Below are 23882 nucleotides of genomic sequence, written 5' to 3' on the forward strand. Positions count from 1 at the left end.
GAGACTACCATAAACACAAAGATAACTAGTGGTAATCCTCAAAAATCAACTAAGAGGAAATACAAAAATCAAGGAAAACATAGGAGATAAGTTCAAATTCTCCAGGCTGCTGCTTACACTGTGGCCTTCGGTGAATTCACTGCACCTGTTCTATTACTACTACTATTGGATGCTTGTTCTCAGATGAAAGAAATTTCTCAAAAGAATTATTCCCTGACATTATTGTTCATTAATCAGAAAGTGGATCATACTGTCCCATTTATCAGTGATAGATGGATCTCAAATTCAGCAAAAAATGGGACTTCCCTCATGTGCTACTTGTTATCCATGATGAACCACGTTCATCTATAAGTCATTCAATCAGCATAAAGGATTTCCAGGATGGCCAGATCTTCCTTTTCTCTGAAGTGATGCTAGCCAGGGGGACAGAAATCTACAGTGTTTGGCTCTTTGGCCAAAGAGCAAGTGTTTCCTTGGGCCCTTTCCCAGCTCCTTCCTTGCACACTCACTTGTGTTAGAGCTGTACACAGTCCAGCTTTAAGAGAACAATTTTAAGGTCATTTTTCCATGGTAATAAGGAACTTCTGCCTGCTAGCTACAGGGTGAATTTCATAGGTGCAATTTATAAAGGCATTTCAGAGCAGTTAGTGATGTGATTGAGTGGACCAACATTAAAAAAAAAAAAAACCAACAACAACAAGGGACAACAGTTTCCCTTGTTAGACATCCTTTAATTTTCAGATCAGGATTCAAAAGTAACAGATGGGGTTAAATGAAGCATCTACATAATTTTAATTGTTGTTATACTTACAGCTTTGATCACATACTTTCAGTAACTAATTTAAAAGGTAGTTTAAAAATGAAGATTACTTAAAATCCTGCAGTGCCATAGGATTGTAGTCCAATACTACAATGAGGGCACATACCCTCTCTTTTTTTAATGGACATACAATGAAAATAACTTTTGCAAAATGGTATCGTTGACAAAGAAAATTTTAGTTAATGCATGCTTCATATTCATGTTAAATATCTGAGAACTCTACCTGTTTATATTACACTACGGACCATATAAACTAGGTTTTCTGTTTGTTTTTCAAATGAGTCATCCCAAACGTTTTAGTTTAGGTTTGACACATTTCACTTGCATTGCAGTAGACATTTGCAATACACATACCGCATGCTACGTTGGAAAAAGGAAGTATAATTAGATCCTTAGACAGTATGAGCCCAAGTTTCAGAGGTGCTGAGTAGCCACTATTTGAATGGAAATCATTGGGAGTTATCTACATAAGGTATTTTTAGACTCTTCAGTATATTGATTATGAACAAACCATTTAAGTTTAGAAAATTACAACAAATGTCATGTAAGTGTTACCAATTTTAGAGGTCTGACTTTTGTGCTGTGAAGTCTGTGGAGGACTTTTTATTAAAAATTGGGTGGGCTCATTTTGGTTACCATCCCATGGGACTACTATAATGTATTTGGTTATTACACAAAAAAGGAATGTTAAGAATGCAAAACCAAACACGCATCATTTAAGAAGTACCAGAATTAACACTGACTATGCAAACTTGATTTGACCTCCTTGTGCATAAGTAATATCATCCAGTCTTGCCTAACGTCAAATAGAAAATCTGGAGCAAAGCAAGGAATAGGACCCAGCTCTGCCAACTCTCAGACGTTGCAACAAGAAAATATTCTTTCTCATCTTACAACCCTCTGCCTCAATTCTGTAATTTATTTCCTAACTTTTGAGTGCTTTACTCTACCACCTAAGTATTCTTTTAATGTTTTTGTATGTGATTTTTCTAGTTTTTTTTTTTTTTTAAGCAAACAGAAAGTCTATCAGTGTGGATGGAACTCAAGACTTTTAGATCCACAGCACAGAACTCAACTACTTGAGCTAAGAGAACTGGGTGCAACAGTATGCTGTTGCCTTGTATGTGGACCAGCCACTAGAAGGGAATCTGACACGGTTTGCCAATGACTAGAAGTGTTGGATAGCTAATGTCATGCCAAGTTTTAAAAAGGGCTCCAGGGGTGATCCTGGCAATTACAAGTTGGTAAGCCTGACTTCAGTTCCAGGTAAACTAGTTGAAACTATAGTAAAGAACAAAATTGTCAGACACATAGATGAATATAATTTGTTTGGGAAGAGTCAACATGATTTTTGTAAAGGGAAATCATGCCTCACCAATCTACCAGAATTCTTTGAGGGAGTCAACAGGCATGTGGACAAGGTCAAGTGGATATAGAATACTTAGATTTTCAGAAAGCCTTTGACAAGGTCCCTCATCAAAGGCTCTTAAGCAAAGTAAGCTGTCATGGGATAAAAGCGAAGGATTGGTAACTGGTTAAAAACATAGGGTCACGAGGTTATGACCGGGGGAGGGGGAGGTCGTGAGCTGTCAGCCTCCACCCCAAAACCTTGCTTCACCTCCAGCATTTATAATAGTGTTAAATATTTTAAAAGTGTTTTTAATTTATAAGGGGGGGGGTCACACTCAGAGGCTTAGTGTGTGAAAGGAGTCACCACTACAAAAGTTTGAGAACCGCTGGTCTAGTATATACAGCACCTAGATGCAAACTGCACAGAGAAACTTCTCTACAATACTAATTAACTTTAACATAATTTAAAATGATAGTACCGAGAGAAAAAAAAACTGAAAATGGATAGAGAATATATACGGAGGGAATACTGAAATTTCTCTTACCTCAACGCTTTCTGTCCAAAATACATAAAAAGCTCCTTCCCCAAAGTTTCTACACCAGTATACACACATCCTTTCAGCAATCTCAGGAAATCCTGACAGGAGGTTTTATTCCCAGTCCCAGCATTCTGAAAATAAATTCACACACACACACATTTAGAAAAGAAACAGTCCTAAAGCGAATTCAAAATCTCGCAGTCATCAGTTAATACCCAACTATACAGACAAAATCTGCCACCCTTAATCATATTGAGTACAACCTTATTCCTCCAACCATCCCACTGAAATCAATGGGACTACTTGCAAAGTAAGCTGCTATTCAGTGTAACTAAGGCCATCAGACACTCGCCCATTTTACTCTGCCCTGTTGATTTCCAGAAAATATTATCCTAGAAAAAAATATAAGTAATTCATCATTTATGTAAAAACATAATTTGACAGATAAGATGTCACCTTAAATCTCTAACAGACACTTACAGAGTGTCCTGCCAGATCACCAACTCCATTCAGGAGTTCTGAGAAGAGTATTTTGTAGGAGCAAGTGTGTGATACCATTTTTTGTTATTTTAAAAGCAAAAACCTTTTCAAAATGCCACTGTTTGGAGCCACTGACAGTGATGATATATGTTCTATGTACTAGATGAGACTTGTGTCCAGCAAAAATCTGCATACAGCCCCACAGGAGTACCTTTCCTTTCAAAGATCAGATTTTCAACAGCAAGACACAAAGGTGTTGGGGTGGGGACACTGGTGAAGGAATGAAGGGAATGGATCATTTTCAAGGTCTGAGTCAAAATTCACTACTCACATAGTAAGTGTTACTCCATTTATTCAAATAGAGACGTAAGTACTTACACTAATGATTAATTTGGCCCAGGGTACTACTTTTTAGTGACAGCATTTCAGAGCTTATGTTTTGGTGTATGGATCAAGCATTAGCATAATCAGACTAGTTTCAAAGCTACATTTGTAATTCACAAGTATCCAGGACTTCTGTCATCATTGTTGCAAAACCTCTAAAGCCAGTGCTATAACATTTTTCCATTCGTAACAGGCAGAAGCCCAAGTGAACAGTTATGACACAGGTCTGAGGCAAAACTTCAAGTCTGTATAAAGAATACACAATTAGACCTACATTTTGTGCCTTAGATGACTAGCTGTTTTGTCAGTATGGTACAATTGCTCCTTATTAACAAAAAAAATTCTGTTAAAACCATGCTGACATTTTTAGTTAATTCATTTGCCATACTATTTTAAAATCCTCTCTCTATTTTTGAGATATGTACAGAAGTGTCAAAATTATGAGTAATTAACAGACTGTTATTTCTCACTATCTTTTCTTTTTAAATAGCTTTGTGAAATAACTAAGTTATATATAGATTATCCTGTAACTTAGTATTCCTAACTATAATTATAAAGTACCTATTCAATCAAAATAAGTTGGACAGCCCATTGTTTATTATATTCAATATCACTTTGCCTGTTGACAAAGAGAAAAGAAAATGTATGAGCTTTTGCCTATATAAGACTGTGATTTTTAAACAATATATTTAAACTCGTGCAAATCTTATAGACAGTTATTTTGGGATAGGCAAAGTTTATTATAGTTTATCTTAAGCCAATTAGCAATCAGTTTAATCAGAACAAGAGTTTCCACACAAAAAAAGTTCAATTAAATGGGTTTCTTAAAGGATTTAAATTAAACCATTTCAACTTCTGTGCTTAGATAAGGTCTTGCATTCTTCCCAAAGCAGAGGCCCTTTATGCCCCACTTAAGTCCTTACATGGGCCATGATGCAGAGGACCATCACAAGGACTAAGTGGATCACTTGTCATGATGTGTCACTTGTCATGATCCTCTGTCCAGAGAGAAAATTCATCTTGGGATGAATTTCACCAGCTGAGAATATGATTCTTACTATCTTTTCCCCTTTGCTAAATTCATGAGAGCATAAAAAGTAAAAATACTATTTAAGTCCTGAAACCAGAAGGTTATGAGAATTAATTTATGACACAATCTCTTGCACTACATTCTTTTTAAAGTTGTGGGCAAGGGCACTGCTGTAGAACCTTTTACAGACTTATGGCAAAACATTAATCTGTGTCTAGACTTACATATCAAACATAAGAAAAAATCCTTCTGTGACTTTCCTGTTGCTTAGAACATAAGGTATGCACCAAGTTTCCCACACTAGTGCAGAAACTGACAAAAAAAAAAAGCCAATTCAACAATCAGGAATGGAGTACTGAATCTTCACAGCTCAGTAACCAGACCTGCTCATGTATATTTTAACTTTTTCTACAAAAAGGTCCCACAAGCCCCAAAAGTTGTACGCTGTTGAATAGTTTTATATTGGCAACAAAAATGGGTAAAAATTAGCCAAGACATTACATACAGAGTACGTGGAAAGCAGATACCCCAATCTTTATTTGGTTAAATAATTTGTCTGGTTAATGTGTTTTTTTTAAAAAAACAAAGTAATTCTGGAAGTAAAAAATCCTTTTCTGTGGGCTAATGTGTATCATTCTCCTTGTAGGCTTTGTATTGTACACTTCTGAACCCTATATAATTAAAAAGCAACTAATGCCAGCAACAACTTCTATGATTTTCCTTACAGGGTTCCTGAACTCAAATGATATTAAAAAAATTACCATCTGTTTGATTAGACAAAAAAATGACTTGAAAAGATTTCCTTCATTATTTCCTACCTGGGTTCATGTTTCTCCAGCTCTATCTCTTCAAATTCATCAGATTTGCTATGGCTGATTTATTATGTTGATGACAAGAATATGTTATGGTACACTGATTTAAAAAAAAATGTGAAAAATCTCAAAACTGCCAGAAACCTCTGCTGTAGTTAACTCTACCATGATTTTTGCAGAAACAAATTATGTCAGTCACATTGATGATCTTGTTTGAAGTTCAGATCAGTCAGGCACATTTTATCATCCCCAAAACTACAACAGAATTTTTACAAATCTAGTAAAGCTTTCTTGCATTCTTTCAAAACTTAAAAGGAGTGTCAACTGCATCACTTGTACTGGTGTAAAACCTTTATATCAGATACAGCTCACCAGTGCAACAAATGCCTTCTCAACATTTATTTAAAATTCAGTGCACTTATTCTGGTTTCCTAGCATTAAACAGAGAAGGTAAAGTTTTCAAAAATACTAAGTGGCTTAGGAGCCTGAATGTCATTTTAAAAATATTTAGGGCAAGATTTTAAAAAAGTATTTAGGTACCTAAAGATGCAGATAGGCACCCAGTGGAATTAAAAAAAAAAAAAAAACACACACACACACACCTAGGAATGTAATTCCCACTGAAATACTTTTGATGGGCCATCAGGGTCTAGGCACTTTTTAAAACCCCATTAGATGCATCTCTAGATACCAGAATTCTTTTAAGAATCTGGCCCTCTAAGTGCCTACATCTCTTCTGAAAATGAACATGTACTTTTGAAAACTTTACCCTGAATGGAATTAGTGGGGAAGCAGCGAAATAATTAGCCCTTGTATCGGCCTACTTGAAAGATTACAGTGCAATCGTTTTCTTCTCTGTGCCCAAAGACAGGAGGAGGGCGCTATCAAAAGAATGCCTGTTTTGAGCAGACAGAGAATATTTACACTTGGGGGAATGAAGTCAGGCTATCTGCACAGTAGGAGAGTGGCTTTCTTGCATAAGCACCAAAGGAGATTGTGCACATCCCGCCACATTTTCCTCAACTGCCACGGAGCATCAGGTCCTGACACCTTGCAACAGGGCTCAGCGTTTCATGACAAAATTCAGAAACTTGTGTAACGCTCTCTAGTGTAAGTGTCCTAAAATGCCCAGCGCTTGGGCTCGGCGCTTGAAAGAGACAAGGGAAATGAATGACGACACTGAAAAGCGCCAGAGCCAGGCAGGAGTGCAGCAAGGGACAAGCTCTCCCCCTGCACTTTATTTACATGGGGGGCCGGAAGGATTGGCAGGAGCTCCCCCCACCCCTCGCGTGTCTATAAACATCGCGTCTTTCCCCTTTCAGCTGCTCCCACGCTGCGGGGCTCAGCAGGGGGTCGCCCCTACGCCAGCCCCCTTTACAACCTGGGGATACCAGCAGCGTGTCGCTGCCGCCCCCCGTGGCCCCAGACGGGCCCGAGCAACTCTCCTGTCCCGCCGGCCATGGGGCGGCTGTTACCGTCCGGCGCACGCCGTCCGAGCTGCTCCCGCCGCAGTTGCTGCTCACCCCGGTGCAGGCGGCGAGCCCCGGGCCCCCAGGTCGGGCTGGCAGCAGCGCGCTGCCCCGCACGCCCCGCACCGCCTGGCCCCGGCGCACCCGGGCCCGGATCCTCTCCCCGTGCAGGGCGCAGCCGGGACCTTCCACCATCCCGGAGCCGCTCAAGTCTCCCGCTCGGTGTCTGCTCCGCCCCTGTCTTCGCAGCGCCCTGCAGGAGGAGGAGGCCCGTAGCCTAGGACTGGGGTGGGGCAAACTGGAGGCCCGCCCGATCTCTCTGTGTCCAGGGTCTAGATAGAACCCCCATCTGTGTTAGGGAACTTGCCAGCTTTCTACTGCCCCTAAACCAAATACCCTTGCCCCGGCCCTCCTCCCAGGCTCCACCCCCTACTCACTCCATTCCCTCCCATGGCTCTGGCAGGGTGTTGGGGTGCCAGGGCTCCAGCTGGGGGTGCGGGATTTGGGATGCAGGGGATGGGGGGTTCAGAGGGGGATCAGGGGCACAGGAGGGGGTGCAGGCTCCAGGCAGTGATTACCTCAAGCAGTTCCCAGAAGCAGCAGCATGTCCCCTTCTGGCTCCTACATGGAGGCATGGTCAGGGCTCTGAACACTGCCCCATCCACAGGTGCTGCCCCCGCAGCTCCTATTGGCCATGGTTCCCAGCCAATGAGAGCTGCAGAGCTGGCACTTGGGGAGGGGCAGAATGCAGAGTCCCCTGGTTACTCCTATGCGTAGAAGCCAGAGGGGGGACATGCTGCTGCTGCTGCTTCCGGGAGCCACGTGGAGCAACGGCAGGCAAGGAGCCTGCTTTAGGTTCTGCACCACCGACCAGACTTTTAATGGTCCGGTCACTGGTGTTGACCAGAGCCGCCAGGATCCCTTTTCAACCAGGCATTCCAGTCCCAAACTGGACACCTGGAAACCGTAATCTTTGTGCAACGGTCAAAGGTGGCTTCCTGCCCTGGATCAGTGCACAGGGACCAAATGGGATCCCTTTCTCTCCATCCCTATCACCCATGAAGTGGCCTAATGGGCTTCAACCCCAAACCTGAGCCTAACCCAGTCTGCACACCCTCAGCCTCAGCTGGGATCTAGGCTACTGTTCAAATGTCATAAATGGTCCGTCTCTGTAAAGGAACAAAGCAAAATGCAGGATCTGAATTTCCCACCATCAGAACTTCATGTCAGCCAGCATCCAGCTTTTGGGTCTTGGTCCCATTAGCATGAGAAAAGGTGGAAACTGTAGTGGGACATGGTGAGGAAGGCACATCCATACAGGCGTTTTGCTGATCTGTCACAATGAAAGGTTCCAGAAAAAAGGACTGGAGCTACTGTCCTAACACATCATTTCCTCCTCCTCCCCCCCAGGTCCTGTGGCTCACTCATGAATTCTTTCCTATTTTCATTGTAATGCTGTATCCTAGATAATTATTCCCAGATATTATCATATGAATCCCTGAATGGTGACATAAGCACTGCTATTGCACGCATTTATCCACACAATCTCAGGGCCCTCTGAAAAGAAGAGGAGACACCTGCATGGAACAGCGAATTTCATAGCCAAATCAAGAGTGTTAACAGGCAAACTTTAAATGTGTATTTAAAAAAAAAATCCCTGGCAATTTCAGGAGCATCACCATATATGTTTTAATAATCACTAAGGGAAAATATACTTTAGAAATTATTAACATGATTTGGACTGTATGTGACCTGGCACAAGAACTGGGAACAGAACCAAAGAATTCTGACTTCTAGTCCCCTATGCTAAACACAGGGCAACACTGCTCATGCATTTGTGCATACCTTAGGAGACTTGTTGACCCTCTCCATACCCCTGCATATACCTATAATTTTCAAGGATGTGTGAATAAATTGCTAAATACAGTACTTTCCAAAAGAAGCAGGTCAGAAAAGATAGTATATGGATAATTTTGCTTATGCTGTCTGTTTTCTTCTATTTCAAGGTTATGTAGCCATTGTAGGCAGCATTATATCATAGTCAGCTATTATACAAAACCCAACTGAAGATGCAAAATATTCCCTATAAATAAAGCATACAACATGTTGCCCAGAAAATTAAAAAGTGTATAATGTGGTGTACATCACTATGTATATCTATAGCTGGTTGTTTATTAAACATGCTGATTCAGAAGCTATTGAGATTAACTAGTACTTGAAAAAACAAGGTTTGACAAATTGACAATTATTGGCCAAAGAATTAAACTCACTAGCCAGAGGAAGCAACCACCAATATTCAGGGGCAATGTGTGAATCTCAGCCCTCTCTCTCTCTCTCTCTCTCTCTGCTTTCCCTGCACCCTACTTTGGGGCTCCAGCCAAGATTTACAAAAAAAAATGGGTGCCTAAAGTTAGGTTCCTAAATTCATATTTAAGCATCTTAAGAAGTATTGAGACCAGCAGCTCCCATTTACTTGCTAATCAAAATGTAATTTCCTCCCCCCCCCCCCGAAAAAATAGTTTATTATTGGACATTTTATAAATGGCAATAACTGTCCTGTTATGACATGTTACAACAGATCAGGTTTTAATGGTCACATCCAATTACAGGGAAGGAGGTGTATCCATGGCTTCAATAAGAACCATTTAATAAGGATATCTTTACTTTCTTACTCTTCTCACATACACTAATTAATTTTATTTTAACTAGGTGATCTGTAGTGACCCTCCCTTCACATACACTTTCATTCCCTTTCTGATTGAACTCTAGTTGTATCCAAACCATTATTAGTGAGCATTATATTATTTGGTGATACTTTGTAAACAGTCTGGAGTTTGTCTCATTAAGAGAAACATTTAAGGATACAAATACCTTAAAGGGAAAGGATGCAATGAAAAGCACTGCAACAGACACACTGGGTTGACACTTTTATACTTTAAAACAAATGCCAAATATTGAACTTTGTAAATCTCTGTTTTTGTTCCACGGTGAAAAGTACAAGTACATCAATGACAGCAGTTTTATAAACAACAGCAGCTGAGTGAAAATAGTGGTCATACAGTTTTCTAATTACATTGGAGGTGTAGTGAAGATCAAACATGTAAAACTGTTTGTGTTTTACAGAGTGATAAGTAGAATCATCCTAGCTGCTGTGATAACTGCAATACTTTTGAATGTTAGGAAATTCAAAATTGTGGTCCTCAAGTTTTAACCATGTACTTGGCATTTACTTGGGCTACAGGGGAAGGGGGGGGGGTATTTTTTTCCAAATTGTTAGTATTATCAGAACACAAATAAAATATCTTTGACAACTTTTTCTGTGGTCCATTGTTAAAATGTAGATTATTGTTGTGAACAGAGATAGGGCACTGTATTTTGGCTCTGCAAAATCCAGTGGCAAAGAAAAACAGCCCTTCCCAAGGGTAAGTCTACTTGCAGAATTTAACGAACAAGTTTAATTGTTTGGCCATTTCACATAATGATATCCTTCCTTTCTGCTGTTACATCAGCAGGACCACATCATTCAGAGGTACTGTGATAACAGATGTGGAAACTGGTGGCAAACCTAAATGTTTACTATTTCAGTAAACCTACTTTTAGGACCTACTTTTTAAATCTGCAAGTGAGGAATTCCACAAATGTGCATACAGTTCCACACAATTATTGTAACTGTGTGTGAAAATTGTGCAACTGTGCAAATGCTCATGTATGTATCTAACTGGAAATTGGATGCAGTTACCTAATTTGTGTAGGCATTTGTAATAATTGTGCATACACTGCACAAACATTTTTGTACACACAATTGCATGCATATGGTTTTTGAAAACAAACCGTGAATATGTTATCCCATTTATGAGCTCACTGGGAAAAAACACAATAGAATGACATTTTTTCTTTTTGAAAATCAAGTTTCCCAGAGTTATATAGAAAATGTATGTATCCCTTTTTGTTGTCTGTTTCCCAAGATTTGTACATGAGGCCTGATTCTCCGCTCTATTGTAAAAGTTTTATGTTGGTATAGCACGGGCATAAAACTCGTGTAACATAGTGGAGAATAAAGCCAGCTAATTCCTCTAACCTTGAAATCATTTCCACTGCCTTACTTTGATTTTCTCTAGTTCATCAATGTCCTAAGAACAAAACAATTAAAAATCCATAAAAAGTACAATTTATCAAAAGTTTAAAAAGAAGTAATGAGAAGCAAAGGGACATGTTGAAACAGAGAAATCTAAATTAATATAATTTTAAAATAATGTATAATCTCTTCTATTTCTCTGAAAACAACACACACACAGAATTGACTTTTCCAAACCTAATAGTCATAAAGGCAATTTTAACAGTGAGAGCCTTCATATGGCCATAACCTTTTTTCTTCTGGGATGGTGAAAGTATATAGTCAGAGCAGGCAATCATGTGGGTGAAAAAAATGTTAGGTAAGAATGCATAAGCAAGGCTGACATGATCCATTACATGGTTGCCTAGGGAGCTTATGAGAGGGGTGAAACACACACAGAATTGCATACCACGTAATCCTAATGAAATCCTTTCTAAACCTTGTAAAAACATTCCCAAATCCTTCTAAATGAAGTCTGTTAATGCAATTAATCCAAAGTTGTGGTGTTAAAGCAGTTTACCCTGTTCATGGAGCCATGAACCTGCCCGTCTTGGCTGAAGGTTATGTACAGTCCACAGAGATGCAAAGTTAAATCACTCTTTGGTTATTAGCCCATAATATAAATGACAGCATGTATGGTATGAACCTCTGTTTGTGGAAAGCCAATTTATTCTATTACACAAACTATACTATTCTGACTTATTCTGTTGTTGAAGGATAATACAGTAGTTATTGTAAAGTAAATTTAAAAAAAAGTGGAGATAGGAGATTCCGACTAAACCACAGTAAAATCTCTATGGCTGAAATAGAGAGTTTAACTGTGTTGTGATTTTCAAGCTCAGTGTGGGCTAGTTTGTATTTTTTAAATGTTGCAGTCAAGATAAAATGTAATTGTAACTGATATGATATCATCAATATGACTTTATACTGATAGTAATAAAACTCATTTGCATCAATGGATTATCACAATTTACACCCGCTGAAGATCTGGCCCCAGATTAACATAATTTTAGGATTCTAATTGATAAATTAAAGACCAGAACTTTCTCATTTAATTTTAAAAGTCATGGTTTATATATCCACCTTGATCAAGGGCCCACAGGGAAACCCATACAATATAAATAAGCATTCAGTTATGTAATACAAAGTTACTCCTATTTTTAGGTTCTCATAACCACCTCCTTGAGCTATGGGCTCATGATTAACAATATAACACTTGAGATGCAGTGCAGGACTAATCTCTGCTGACAGTGATTCCCTGTGTGGCCTTGATCAAGTCACTTATTGCTCTTTAGGTAAAATCTTTCCCCCATAGAAGTCCCCATGTGTAACATAGGGATCATATTTATTTACCTTCCTTAAAGAGTATTAATTAGTTTATGTTTGTACAGTGTTTTGAAGAAGTAAACCAGTATATGCAAGGGGTTTAGATTATTACTAAATATCTAGGGTGAAATCCTGGCTCCATTGAAGTCTATGGGAGTTTTGTTATTGAATTCAATGAAGCCAGGATTTCACCCAAAGAGTTTTAACAAAACCTACTTTTGGTCCTCCTGTAGCTGATAGGATATGTCATTTGCACAGTGCCTAGCACAATATTCAGAAGATGTGGACAGTGGTTTAGCAGCAGCCAGCACCATGTTCTGGGCCCTTCAGCAGGCTCTGTGGAGGCATCAGGACATCAAGCTTACTACAAAGCTAGATTACAGTTATAACAGCTCTATTGTATGGCAGTGAAATGTGGACACTGAGGAAGGCTAAAGAACACTGGATTGACCTTTTCAATTCTTGTCATCTTCAGCAGCTGCTTCATATTAAGTGCCAGGATAATATCAACAATGAGGATATTTGTAGCTGAACCCATCAGCAACCTCCATCAGCAGTGGTTTGGTTTTGGTGGCTTTCTTGATTTGAATATATTATTAGGATGGAAGATGAACTAATTATGAAAGAGCATTTACCAAGGAATGTGACCATATGGTTGGCGATCACATACCTTTGGTGACATAATAAGATTGCAGATGACAGACACAGATAAAGATCAAACTGGATGGCACTTGAACTGCAAGGAAGCTACATCCCTTTGTCATTTGCCATGATGATGATAGCACAATAGCATCCTGGTCCACAGCTGGCATTCATGGGCACTATGGTAAAAGAAATAATAAACAATAGCTCATATCATAATGTCTTGTTTTGGAGCCAGCGGCTCAAGGTTCTAGTCACAACCAAACAGGGCTGTATGGTTTATTTAGTAATAGTGCTGTTTTTCTTTTAATTTTTAGCACTGATTAATTACAGAAAGGCACCTACTGTTCCTTTACATATGTAGAAAACTAGTCAAACTGTTGCTGAATTACAGGTGTCTAAAAATTACCCTGATTATGGAACCACTCAGTAATGGCTCCATAATTCATATTGCAGCCACAGTTTTATGATAGACTATGTCTTCAAACCCCTGACAGGTGCACTGAAAAAATGTTTTTAACTAAACTATTTTCTGAATACATTTATTATAGTACAGAAGAATTTTTAGTTTTTTTAACCCTCCAGGCAAATTTTATTCAAATTATTTGATGCTTAAAAATGAAAGTTTAACAAAAATTCTCACTAACTGTATTTTCACATCTTTTAAAAAAGCTTGATTGCAACATATCAAACTTTACATGTTAAATAATACCAAAATTCAATGGGTCCACTAAAACACTTTGAAAAGATTTATTTATAAAAATTGTGTGTATTGTCTTCTATAGTGATATATACTATTTTAGGAAAAAATGAAGGAGAAGAAGAGATGCAGATGAGTAGGGTCCTACCAAATTCAGGGTCTATTTTGCTCAATTTCACGGTCATAGGATTTAAAAAATCATAAATTCCATTATTTCAGCTATTTAAATTTGAAATTTCATGATGTTGTAATTGTAGGTGTCCTGACCCAAAAAGGAGTTTTTTGGGGGTTACATGGTTATTGTAGGGGGGGTTGCAGTACTGTACTCTTACTTCTGCACTGTTGCTGGTGACAGCACTACCTTCAAAGCAGGGCAGCTGGAGAATGGTGACTGCTGGCCGGGAACGCAGCTCTGAAGGCAGAGTCACTGCCAGCAGCAGCGCAGAAATAAGGATGGCATGGTATGGTATTGCCAGTGTTACTTCTGCACTGCTGCCTGCAGAGCTGGGCCCTCACTCAGCAACCGCTGCTCTCCGGCCACCCAACTCTGAAGGTAGCAGTGCAAAAGTAAGGGTGGCAATACCAAGACCCCCACCTAAAATAACCTTGCAACCTCCCCCCTCTCCCATTTGGGTCAGGACCCCCAATTTGAGAAACGCTGGTCTCCCCCATGAAATAGTATAGTATAGGGTAAAAACACACAAAAGATCAGATTTCATGGGTGGAGGGGGAGACCAAATTTCACAGTCTGTGATGTGTTTTTCCTGGACATGAATTTGGTAGGGCCCTATGGATGAGTCAATTATGAGAACCAGGAACTTTTTTTTTTAAAGTGTGATCTTAAACTTTGCGAAAATTTTGCAGGGATAGAGATACTGCACTTGGAATGAAAAATCTTCTTATTCACCAGTAGTAAGTATATTGTTCAAACCCCTAAATATTGACATGTCAGTAATGTAATGTTAATTTATTATATTAAGTAAAGGGTTAATCATATTTATAGCTATAAGTCAGGTCTCTACCTCAGCTTCTGTCTTTTCTTTACTAAATCAATAATCATCCCTGGCAATCCTTATCAATGCTTGTTTCATAAGTTAGTTCTCAGTATGGTAACCTTAGCATATAAAACTGGCATAAAGAAGAACAGGAGTACTTGTGGCACCTTAGAGACTAACAAATTTATTAGAGCATAAGCTTTCGTGGACTACAGCCCACTTCTTCGGATGCATATAGAATGGAACATATAATGAGGAGATATATATACACACATACAGAGAGCATAAACAGGTGGGAGTTGTCTTACCAACTCTGAGAGGCCAATTAATTAAGAGAAAAAAAACTTTTGAAGTGATAATCAAGCTAGCCGAGTACAGACAGTGTGATAAGAAGTGTGAGAGTACTTACAAGGGGAGATAGTCAACGTTTGTAATGGCTCAGCCATTCCCAGTCCTTATTCAAACCGGAGTTGATTGTGTCTAGTTTGCATATCAATTCTAGCTCTGCAGTCTCTCTTTGGAGTCTGTTTTTGAAGTTTTTCTGTTGTAATATAGCCACCCGCAGGTCTGTCACTGAATGACCAGACAGGTTAAAGTGTTCTCCCACTGGTTTTTGAGTATTTTGATTCCTGATGTCAGATTTGTGTCCATTAATTCTTTTGCGTAGAGACTGTCCGGTTTGGCCAATGTACATGGCAGAGGGGCATTGCTGGCACATGATGGCATATATCACATTGGTAGATGTGCAGGTGAACGAGCCCCTGATGGTATGGCTGATGTGATTAGGACTGGGAATGGCTGAGCCATTACAAACGTTGACTCTATCTCCCCTTGTAAGTACTCTCACACTTCTTATCACACTGTCTGTACTCGGCTAGCTTGATTATCACTTCAAAAGTTTTTTTTCTCTTAATTAATTGGCCTCTCAGAGTTGGTAAGACAACTCCCACCTGTTTATGCTCTCTGTATGTGTGTATATATATCTCCTCATTATATGTTCCATTCTATATGCATCCGAAGAAGTGGGCTGTAGTCCACGAAAGCTTATGCTCTAATAAATTTGTTAGTCTCTAAGGTGCCACAAGTACTCCTGTTCTTCTTTTTGCGGATACAGACTAACACGGCTGTTACTCTAAAACTGGCATAGTAAATTAGCAGTGAATTATCTTTCAAACACTGAGAATCATATTTATTTCCTAAAGAACCTCTGTGCTATGTAAACCTCCTTTTGTCCCCTTGCTGAACTAGGATATCTGAACCAATGTTCATTCAGTCTGGCACACTTTGGTTATGTATGAACCCCAAGAGATTGAGTGCTTTTCGGATATTAGATCTGAAACCTGGCTTGATTGTATCCTTACCATTTTGTATTTCATTAGGAAAACACTCAGATAGAATATCTGTATCCATCTTGTTTGAAACTGTGATGGTCAGGGCATCCGTCCCCTTACACATGGCCCACAAAAAAGCAGAGTCCTAGGATTTCAGGAGCTAAAGGGTGGGGCGGGGGGGGGGAAGAGAAGTACAAGCTCTTCTCCTTTCCGAGAGGGTCAAGGCCTTCCAGCCATTTCCCTAATCTACTCATCTTCTAGAGGGCAGGAAGCTCTGAGTTACAGTCTTGCTTCGTTAGCATATCACGTGCAATTGCGCAGGACCTCCCTTTTAAGGACCTGGACTCTTCCAGGCTTGACAGGCCTCACAGGTGCCCGGGGGTTGGTGCTCACTGTGCCCAAAGGATCTCATTAACTCCTTTCTGACTGGGATGGGGATCTGACTCACCACAGGCCCATTAGCACAGATCCCTCCACCTGTTCACAGTGCCATAGTCTAATTCAGAGTCACAATGTAAATTCATTTGGAGAAGGAAAGCTGACATTGATGAGCAACTGCCTCGGGGTGCAATCAGCAGAATTATTGAAACTGAGGATCCACAGGGTACAAATGGACAAACCACACAGAATAGCTTTGTGAGCAGCGTCCTGACTTTCTGATGCATCCTGAGGCCCAATCCAGTGCTGTATGTCAACAAATCAGGGATGCAGCCAATAGCACCACCCAAATTAACTAAGAGTTATACCCTGTGTTTGGAAAAAAAGCCCATCACCTAAAATCAACACAGGAATAATTTAATTCAGAGGATAAAATAGTAAGCCAGAAGCAGCTCCTCCAGGCTATCTGCATGCTGAAAGAGACAGTATATAGAAAAATGAGTCTTTGCTAACTGGAGAGATGCAGAAACAGAGAGCAACCACTCTATGCAGCATACTTGCATAGTATTCAAACCATTCCAGGTGAATGATAGTGCTGTACTGAGCTGGGTTCACTTATCTTGAATGTTCTATGTCAGAGGGTTAACATCCTCTAGAGAAAATACAAAGAGATGGGAGAAGGAGAACTTTGGATGAAGAATCCACTGTTTCTACTTGGAATAGAAAGGTTGGGCTTTAAGACTCACCAGAAAAACCAGGGGGAAAAGCATATATTGAAAGTAACAGCACAAATATATTATAAGATCCAAAAAACTTTAATAATAGAGCTTTATTACTTGCAAAATACAAACAAGGAGGTCCATCATGGGTGGGGGGTGAAGCTTCTCTTGGGGCAGGCTAGCTCCTGATCCCGCCTTTTCTGCCCGCGGCCCCACCCACACTCCCTCTACACTCTGTCCCAGGCTCTGGCCCCTCCCCTGCCCCTGCCCCCCCCCCCACCGCTCGCTGTGTGTGTCCCTCCTTTCCTCTTGTTCTGGTGGCAGCAGGGGGTCTTGCTTTCCAACTGGGCAGCCTAGGGCTGGGCACTGGGACTGGATTTCTGAGGGGCTTGATACTGGCGGAGGCTTGTTGCCCAGCTCTGCAAGCCAGGGCCATTGACTGGTGCTTCTCTCTGGGGGCAGGAGCCTGGCTTAGGCCTAACATTTGGACCCAGTAATGGAGGAAGTGAAGCTGCTGAGCCTGCTGTGAGTCTGGGTTGAGGGAAAGCTGACAGGATTCACTCCAGATCCACCAGAGCTGTGACTCCTGCAATACCCTCCAGTGCACTATCAGGGCATGTCTTTGACTGGCCAGCCCAGGGACCCTGCTGCCCCAGAGCCCCATCACTCAGAAATGCGCTTCCTGAACAACTTTGGGCAAGGCCCATCATAACCATCTCTGGCCCCATAGCTGGCACCAGGAGCTGCCATTACGGGATGCAAGCAGTGAGTGGCGGCAGGGGGGTCGAGTGAGGAGGAGAGGAGGGACAGGGCGAGTGGCAGCAAGGGGACTGAGCAGAGAGGGAGGGGGGAAAGAGGACGGATGCAGCAAATGCTGCAGCGGGGGACAAGCAGGGAGGGGGTGGAGCAGGGTGGGGAGAGGAGGGAAGCAGCAAGGGGCAGTGGGAACCTCTGGAGAGGGGGGTGGAGTGGAGGAGAGCTGGATAGGAGCAGACAGGCAGCAGCAGCCGTTGGGGACCTTCGGGAATGGGAGGAGCAAGGAGGAGAAAAGGCGGCACCACCATGTCCCAGGCATCTCCCCTGGCCTGTTATACCCGCTGCCCATAAGGCCATAGGAATTTCTGGGTTAGCATATACATCTTCTTTTTGCCTCTCTGTTATATGAATATTCTGGTTCTCGGTCCTTGCTACAAGCCTTTATCAGCTGCCTGCATGTGTGCAGCACTCTATTTTAATTAGCCTCAAGATTTAAGGCTTAGATGGAATAGCAGGGGTCCATAATTATCTTCACGAACTAGTGATCTGCCCAGAAAATGAGGAATGAATAAGGTAATAGGCAGTCAGAGGGCACTGTTCAATCACAGAGAGGAGCTAGAAGAATGGAAGATAAGCAAGCAGGTTTTTCACTGACTTTTTGGATCTCAAATTACTAAAAACAAAAAACCCAAACAAACGAACAAAAGGACCCCCCCCTAAAACAACCACCGCTCATTTTTACTAACAAATTGCACCAATTTTACACATACACATATTTCTTGTCAGAGGATTTAAAATAGATGGTTTAGGTTAAAATTGCCTGGTGCCTATGGAGTGTTTGGTTTTTTATTTTTACTGTATTTATTTAGGCATCCGTAGTATTTTTTTTTTGAGGTCTCATATACAAAAAATATGCCTCCTAGCCATTATTTATAATTATGCTCTCCATATGGGGCGGGGAGGGGGGGGAAGAGAAACCTACTTTTTTTTCCATTTCAAGAGATTTAAGACACTAGGATTTAAATAATCATTATTCACAAGATGGCCTTGACAAAAGGGCCCAGGATTATCTCTTTAGCAACTTTAGAATCAAAGCTGCATTATTGATATGAAGCTAAAAGGGCTTTGCAGTTCTTTATGTAATTAAAAGCAACTGTTATTATGGAAATTTCTTAGTGCAGCTGTTGTATCAGAAGAAAGGTTGCACTCTTTTCTGTCAGTAATCCCTTTAAATCTCTGACATGATTCATAGCTCCTTATACACTGTCTGTAAATTAAACAGAACTGGCTGCCTTCCATAGGTAAATGTTATTTATTTTTTTATCTTCATTTTCACCTCCATAAGCAAGTTATACAAGAGCATGGTAGCAGAACTTGAATTCAGTAGATGAAACAATGACAGAATTTCCTTTAATCAATTTAATTTTGGTTTTCTTTTTTTCAGATCCCTCATTATTTCATGTGTCAGGAAGTGTGATGGACACTCAAAAAAGCCATAGGTAGACACAAACCCTGTCCCTAACAGCTTTCAAATGTTGTACTTGACACAGCAATCAAGGATGACAGATATGAGGGACAGGATACAGCGTTGCTGAGTTTGGCCAAGGTTGGAGCCAGTCTCACAATGACACTAGAAGTTTCAACCCTGTCTGGGGGAAAAAGATCTTTCTGACTGGCTGCCTGCCGTACCTGTTCAGCACCTGGGGCATAGCAGCCAATCAGAGCTGCTGCAGCAAGTAGGCTGAGCTTTCCCCATCCCCTCAGGAGCCGAAAGAAGTTTTGGGTTAGGGGAAGGGAGAAGCCCACACCATTCTCATGGTGGTGGTTAGGAGGGAGCAGAAAGAATCTAGCAGCTCCAAGTGGCTCTGCTCCCTCCACTGTACTCCCCTCATGTGAACAGTGGATCATTCTGCTCTTTGTTCCTCTCCATTCCCTCTACAAGCACCAGGATGGCTCCTTTGCTTCTCCCTGTCTGTCCTGGCAACAACTGGCAACATGGAGAGGAGAAGAGGGGAGTGAAGACCCCCAGGAGTTGCTGCCCCCAGGCCTGGGAGAGCAAAGAACCAGAGGGGAAGCTGGGGGAAGTGCAGATATAGGGACTGAGGGGGTGCATAATTAATGTGGGAACTGGAGGGTGAATAATTAATTGGAGGGCTGAGGGGAAAAATTAATTAATTAGAATTTGGGGGTTTGTGGAGAAGCTTGGAGCTCCTTACATCTGGCGGGCTCAGGCAGGCAGGGAGAACTCCTGCAGATTTGGGGACAAAAATCACCTTGCTCCATACACTTGGGAGAGTGGGCGACACTAAATGTCACATCCGTTGGGGATGGATAGAGGGGGAGTTCAAAAATCAAATGTCAGCTGCCAAGTGATGTCTTTAAAAAAAAAAACACTCATGGTTTTTGGGGCCAATCTCATGATTTTTGAATGTTTGGGATTGTCAGCCCTGGAGATGGGATGAGGGTTACAGCAATAGGATCACATGATTACTGAGGTTAGGCATATTCATGTTTGGGCACTTTTGTACATTTTTTGTTTTGGTTTTGTTTATTTTGTTTTCCTTGAGAATATGCTTACAGTTTGAACAGTTTGCTGTGCTTGTCCCTTTAACTTTGTCTCTTTTGGACTCTATGTATTGTGCCCCATTCCCTCCCCCCGTGTGCTTTGTAAAATCTTTACATTTTGTACTAGTACATATTGTGGATTGTCACAGGCTGAGCATGTTTTTCTAAGGGTCCTAGGCCTAGTCCATGACCCATCTCCCCCCCGCCTTGGATTGTATGACTGAGAGAGCAAGTGACCGAGAGGCAGGCTGCTGTTAGTAGGAAGGAGAGCTGGCACAAGGACTGGCACTGTGTTTGGAGGCTTTTCAGAGACTGGAGAAGGATCAATGGTGGTTTCCTCTGAGAGGGAGCCCAGGAAGGGCCCTTTGTAAGCAGCCAGAAAAGACCAGAGAGGAGGCCTAGGGCTGCGCTACAGAAGGATATTAGGGGATGTAATAGGGTGGCCTGCTCCTTTAAGGGCCAGAGGCCTTGGGCCAGTCAGCACTGGTCTATTAGCCCCTGCCCTACCAGTGCAGAGTTGGCCATAAGGAAGGAAGTCCAGAAATAGAGTGCTGCCTGGAGAGGGAAGCAGAAGGCAGTGAGGAGCTAGTGGCTCATAGATGATTCCAGACTTGGGAAGGAGTAGAGAGCCACCCAGAGGAGCCAGGGAAGGGCTGAGGAGAGAGAGGAAGAGGAGCCTGGAAAGGTTGAAAGTGGAGCCCAGAGACTGGGCAGACGAGCATGTGAACTGGAGAAGAGAAGACAGAGCCCTTGGTAAGAAGGGCCCAGTTTGAGACTGGGGCAAAGACTCTGTGTCTTGTGCTTGTTTTGGACTTGTATGGACTGGAAGGGATGGACTTCTTGTTAATGGAATGGCTGAAGGGTTAAGTCTAGGAGAGGAAACTGAGGCAGAACTGCTGCAGAGTCCACCCCTGGCCATGAGGGGGCACAGTGGAAGTGGCAACCCTGTAACAGGGAGAGATTTCTATACTGAGGAGTCAGGGGAAAAGGTCTGACCTTTGGACAGGCACTTTAGGAAGTGGCACTGAGAAACAGGGAAATAGGGTAGCCTTGGGTTTAACATAAACTCCTGCCTCCAGTTTAGTGTTGAAGCCTGGTGTAGTAGGAGGCCCCCATGATGGCCCTATAGAAGTGGTATGGGAAATCGCTACACAAAGAGGCTAAGTAAGGAGTGCTGAGCCTGGGGAGGGCCAAATAAGTCTTTTTTGTTTTTGTTTGAATTTTGTTTGATTTCTAGAAGGGAGGACCCTTGCTTTGATCAGAAAGCCAGTGCAACTGAGACCATATCAAACTATCCTACAGCAAGGAAAACAGAAGCACCAGATTATGACACAGGGAAATCGTGTACTGAAAGTGATACAGAACAATGATGGGGAAATGAAGGCAGTGATTCCATATAGGTAAGAATCCCTTTGTATGGACCATTATCTGAAAAACCTTGAGTTATGAGACTCTGTAGATCTCTGATGAACTAAATTTCTGATAATTACTCTGTTTCACTTGCCATATCTATAGATGACTCAATCCAAACTAACTTGAATATGTGTCAACTGAAGGTAAATAGATTTTGCCCTCGAACTAAAAGAAAATAATTTATACATTTTTTCTAAGGTATTCTTGATACTTACTGAGGATGTAATTGTTCTTTAGACTTTTGTGACGGCTATTTTATTAACAAATGTCAGCAATGATCTCAGACACACACAGAATAAACCATATAAAACCAGTCAGCCCCTCTTCCCTCCTAACAGAAAGCCACGAGAATAGATAGGTTTGAAACTACACCCATGAAATTAACATATTTTGGTTTTGACCAATGAGAAATGTAAGTTCCACATCTGTTGCTCTCCACTATGAACCACCTACCTTCATCTTCCAGAAGTGCAGGTCTATGGCCAGATTGCCAGCTGGTATAAATCTGTGGCTCTCCAAGGAAGAGAGTGGAAGGATGCTGATTTACACCAGCTGAGAATCTGGTTCTATGGATTGCTAGCAAGAGTATCTGTGCCGATTTTTAACTGTTGAAGCAGTTGCAGTCTCTCAGGTGGCCAGGCCAACTTTATAGATCAATGTCAACAACACTCAGAATTGCTGCCAGAAGCAAATAAAAAGGCAGTGAAGTTTTTAAATAATTAGTGTAATATGCTCCCTGTGGTTAACACAGCCAAGCAGGTGGGCAGCCTCATTTTGCATCAGCTGTATCTTCCAAGCAATCTACAAACAAAGGGTTGTGATAAATTGAGTTGGGAGGGAGGTATCTGAGATACCATGGGGACTAGTGTTAGAATTGGTCTTATTTAACATCTTCATTAATGGTCTGGAAGAGGGATTAAGCAGCACATTAATTAAATTGGCAGATGTTACACAGAAGTAATTCCAAGGGTCCTCGATAGATTACGAATGTGAACAGATATTAACAAAACACAATTCAGTTTGGGGAAAATGTAATCTCGTTGCCTGCAGCTATCTGAGTCACTTTGCTATTTGGATTTGTTTTCCTGTGGGTTTGCCACCCTTTCTAATTTGTATATCCAGTATGTTTGAACACTGTTGAATTTATAACCAACATTAATGAGAAAAGAGAAGCAGCAGCCACACAGGATACAAGAAAAATGCTTGGTTTGGATATAGAGGGATAATGGGGTAAGAAGTTTCTTGCTTTTGAGAGGGAGTTATTTGTTCAAAAAAGCCTCTGGAAACACTAAAAGTGACCTGACCTAGGCTATAAGGAAAAATCACTGCAGATGTTTCACTACTGTGACAAAGCAGTTCCATGGACCAACTGGAAACATTATGGACATATGTCCACTGATGATCCAGGATTCACAGATGCAGAATTACTGCTTTACTTTCTCAGCCGATCTGTGTCACCTCACTATCACCTGAATCTAGCTTGAGCCAGATCAACTTCAAAGTCCCTAATGGCAGTGGGAAAATAAAAAATCTGTATTCTCAAAGATTGATTAAATTTAATTCTATATACCTTTATGTCCCTGTGATGGAGTAGACACCCCACACTAGCCCTGCAAAAGCTGAATTAGGCCAGGTGGGCCCAATCAACTAATTAGGCTGTAAACCGGGGAGATTTAGCCTGGAGACAGCTAAATAAGGACAGGCTCACCCATGCCTGAACAGTCAGGGCCTGTATTAATCAAGGTAGCTGGCAGTAGAGAGGGGCTGCTGCTGGGAAAGACTGCAGGAAAGTAGGTTGTAGTCATTTCTTCAGTGGAGGAGACTTGGAGGCTGGCAAACACAGAGAGGAGGGAAGCCTAGGGAAACAGCTGCAAGAGGTAGGACTGTATAGGGACTGTGGCTGCTTGTTATAGGGTCCCTGGATTGGAACCCACTGTAGAGGGCAGGCCTGGGTTCCCCTACCAGCCAGTGGGAAGTGGCAAGGATGTTGGAGGCACCAGTCAGACAGCGGGTCTGGAAAGACTGTGAATTCCCTGAAGGGGGAGGACTTTGTTGACCT

The 23882-nt window shown here is 41.6% G+C and overlaps 1 protein-coding gene across 3 annotated transcripts in view; it reads right to left on the reverse strand.

Moving 5' to 3' along the window:
* The window catches only part of NEIL3 (nei like DNA glycosylase 3), a 41637-nt gene extending 34506 nt beyond the window's left edge, over positions 1-7131 (reverse strand). For 2 of the 3 annotated variants that reach the window (XM_054028798.1, XM_054028797.1), the window contains exon 1: positions 2716-2803. Coding sequence is in view for 1 of the 3 variants with exons in the window: in XM_054028796.1 (XP_053884771.1) it covers positions 2716-2840; positions 6939-7079 (266 nt within the window). In the remaining 2 variants the exon portion in view is untranslated. Of the gene's footprint in view, positions 1-2715; positions 2841-6938 lie in introns of those variants that run through there. The other variant, XM_054028796.1, reaches the window with a different exon arrangement.
* Positions 7132-23882: the final 16751 nt, after the last annotated feature.

The sequence above is a fragment of the Malaclemys terrapin genome, chromosome 5 (assembly GCF_027887155.1).
Source record: "Malaclemys terrapin pileata isolate rMalTer1 chromosome 5, rMalTer1.hap1, whole genome shotgun sequence".
Lineage (NCBI taxonomy): Eukaryota > Metazoa > Chordata > Testudines > Emydidae > Malaclemys > Malaclemys terrapin.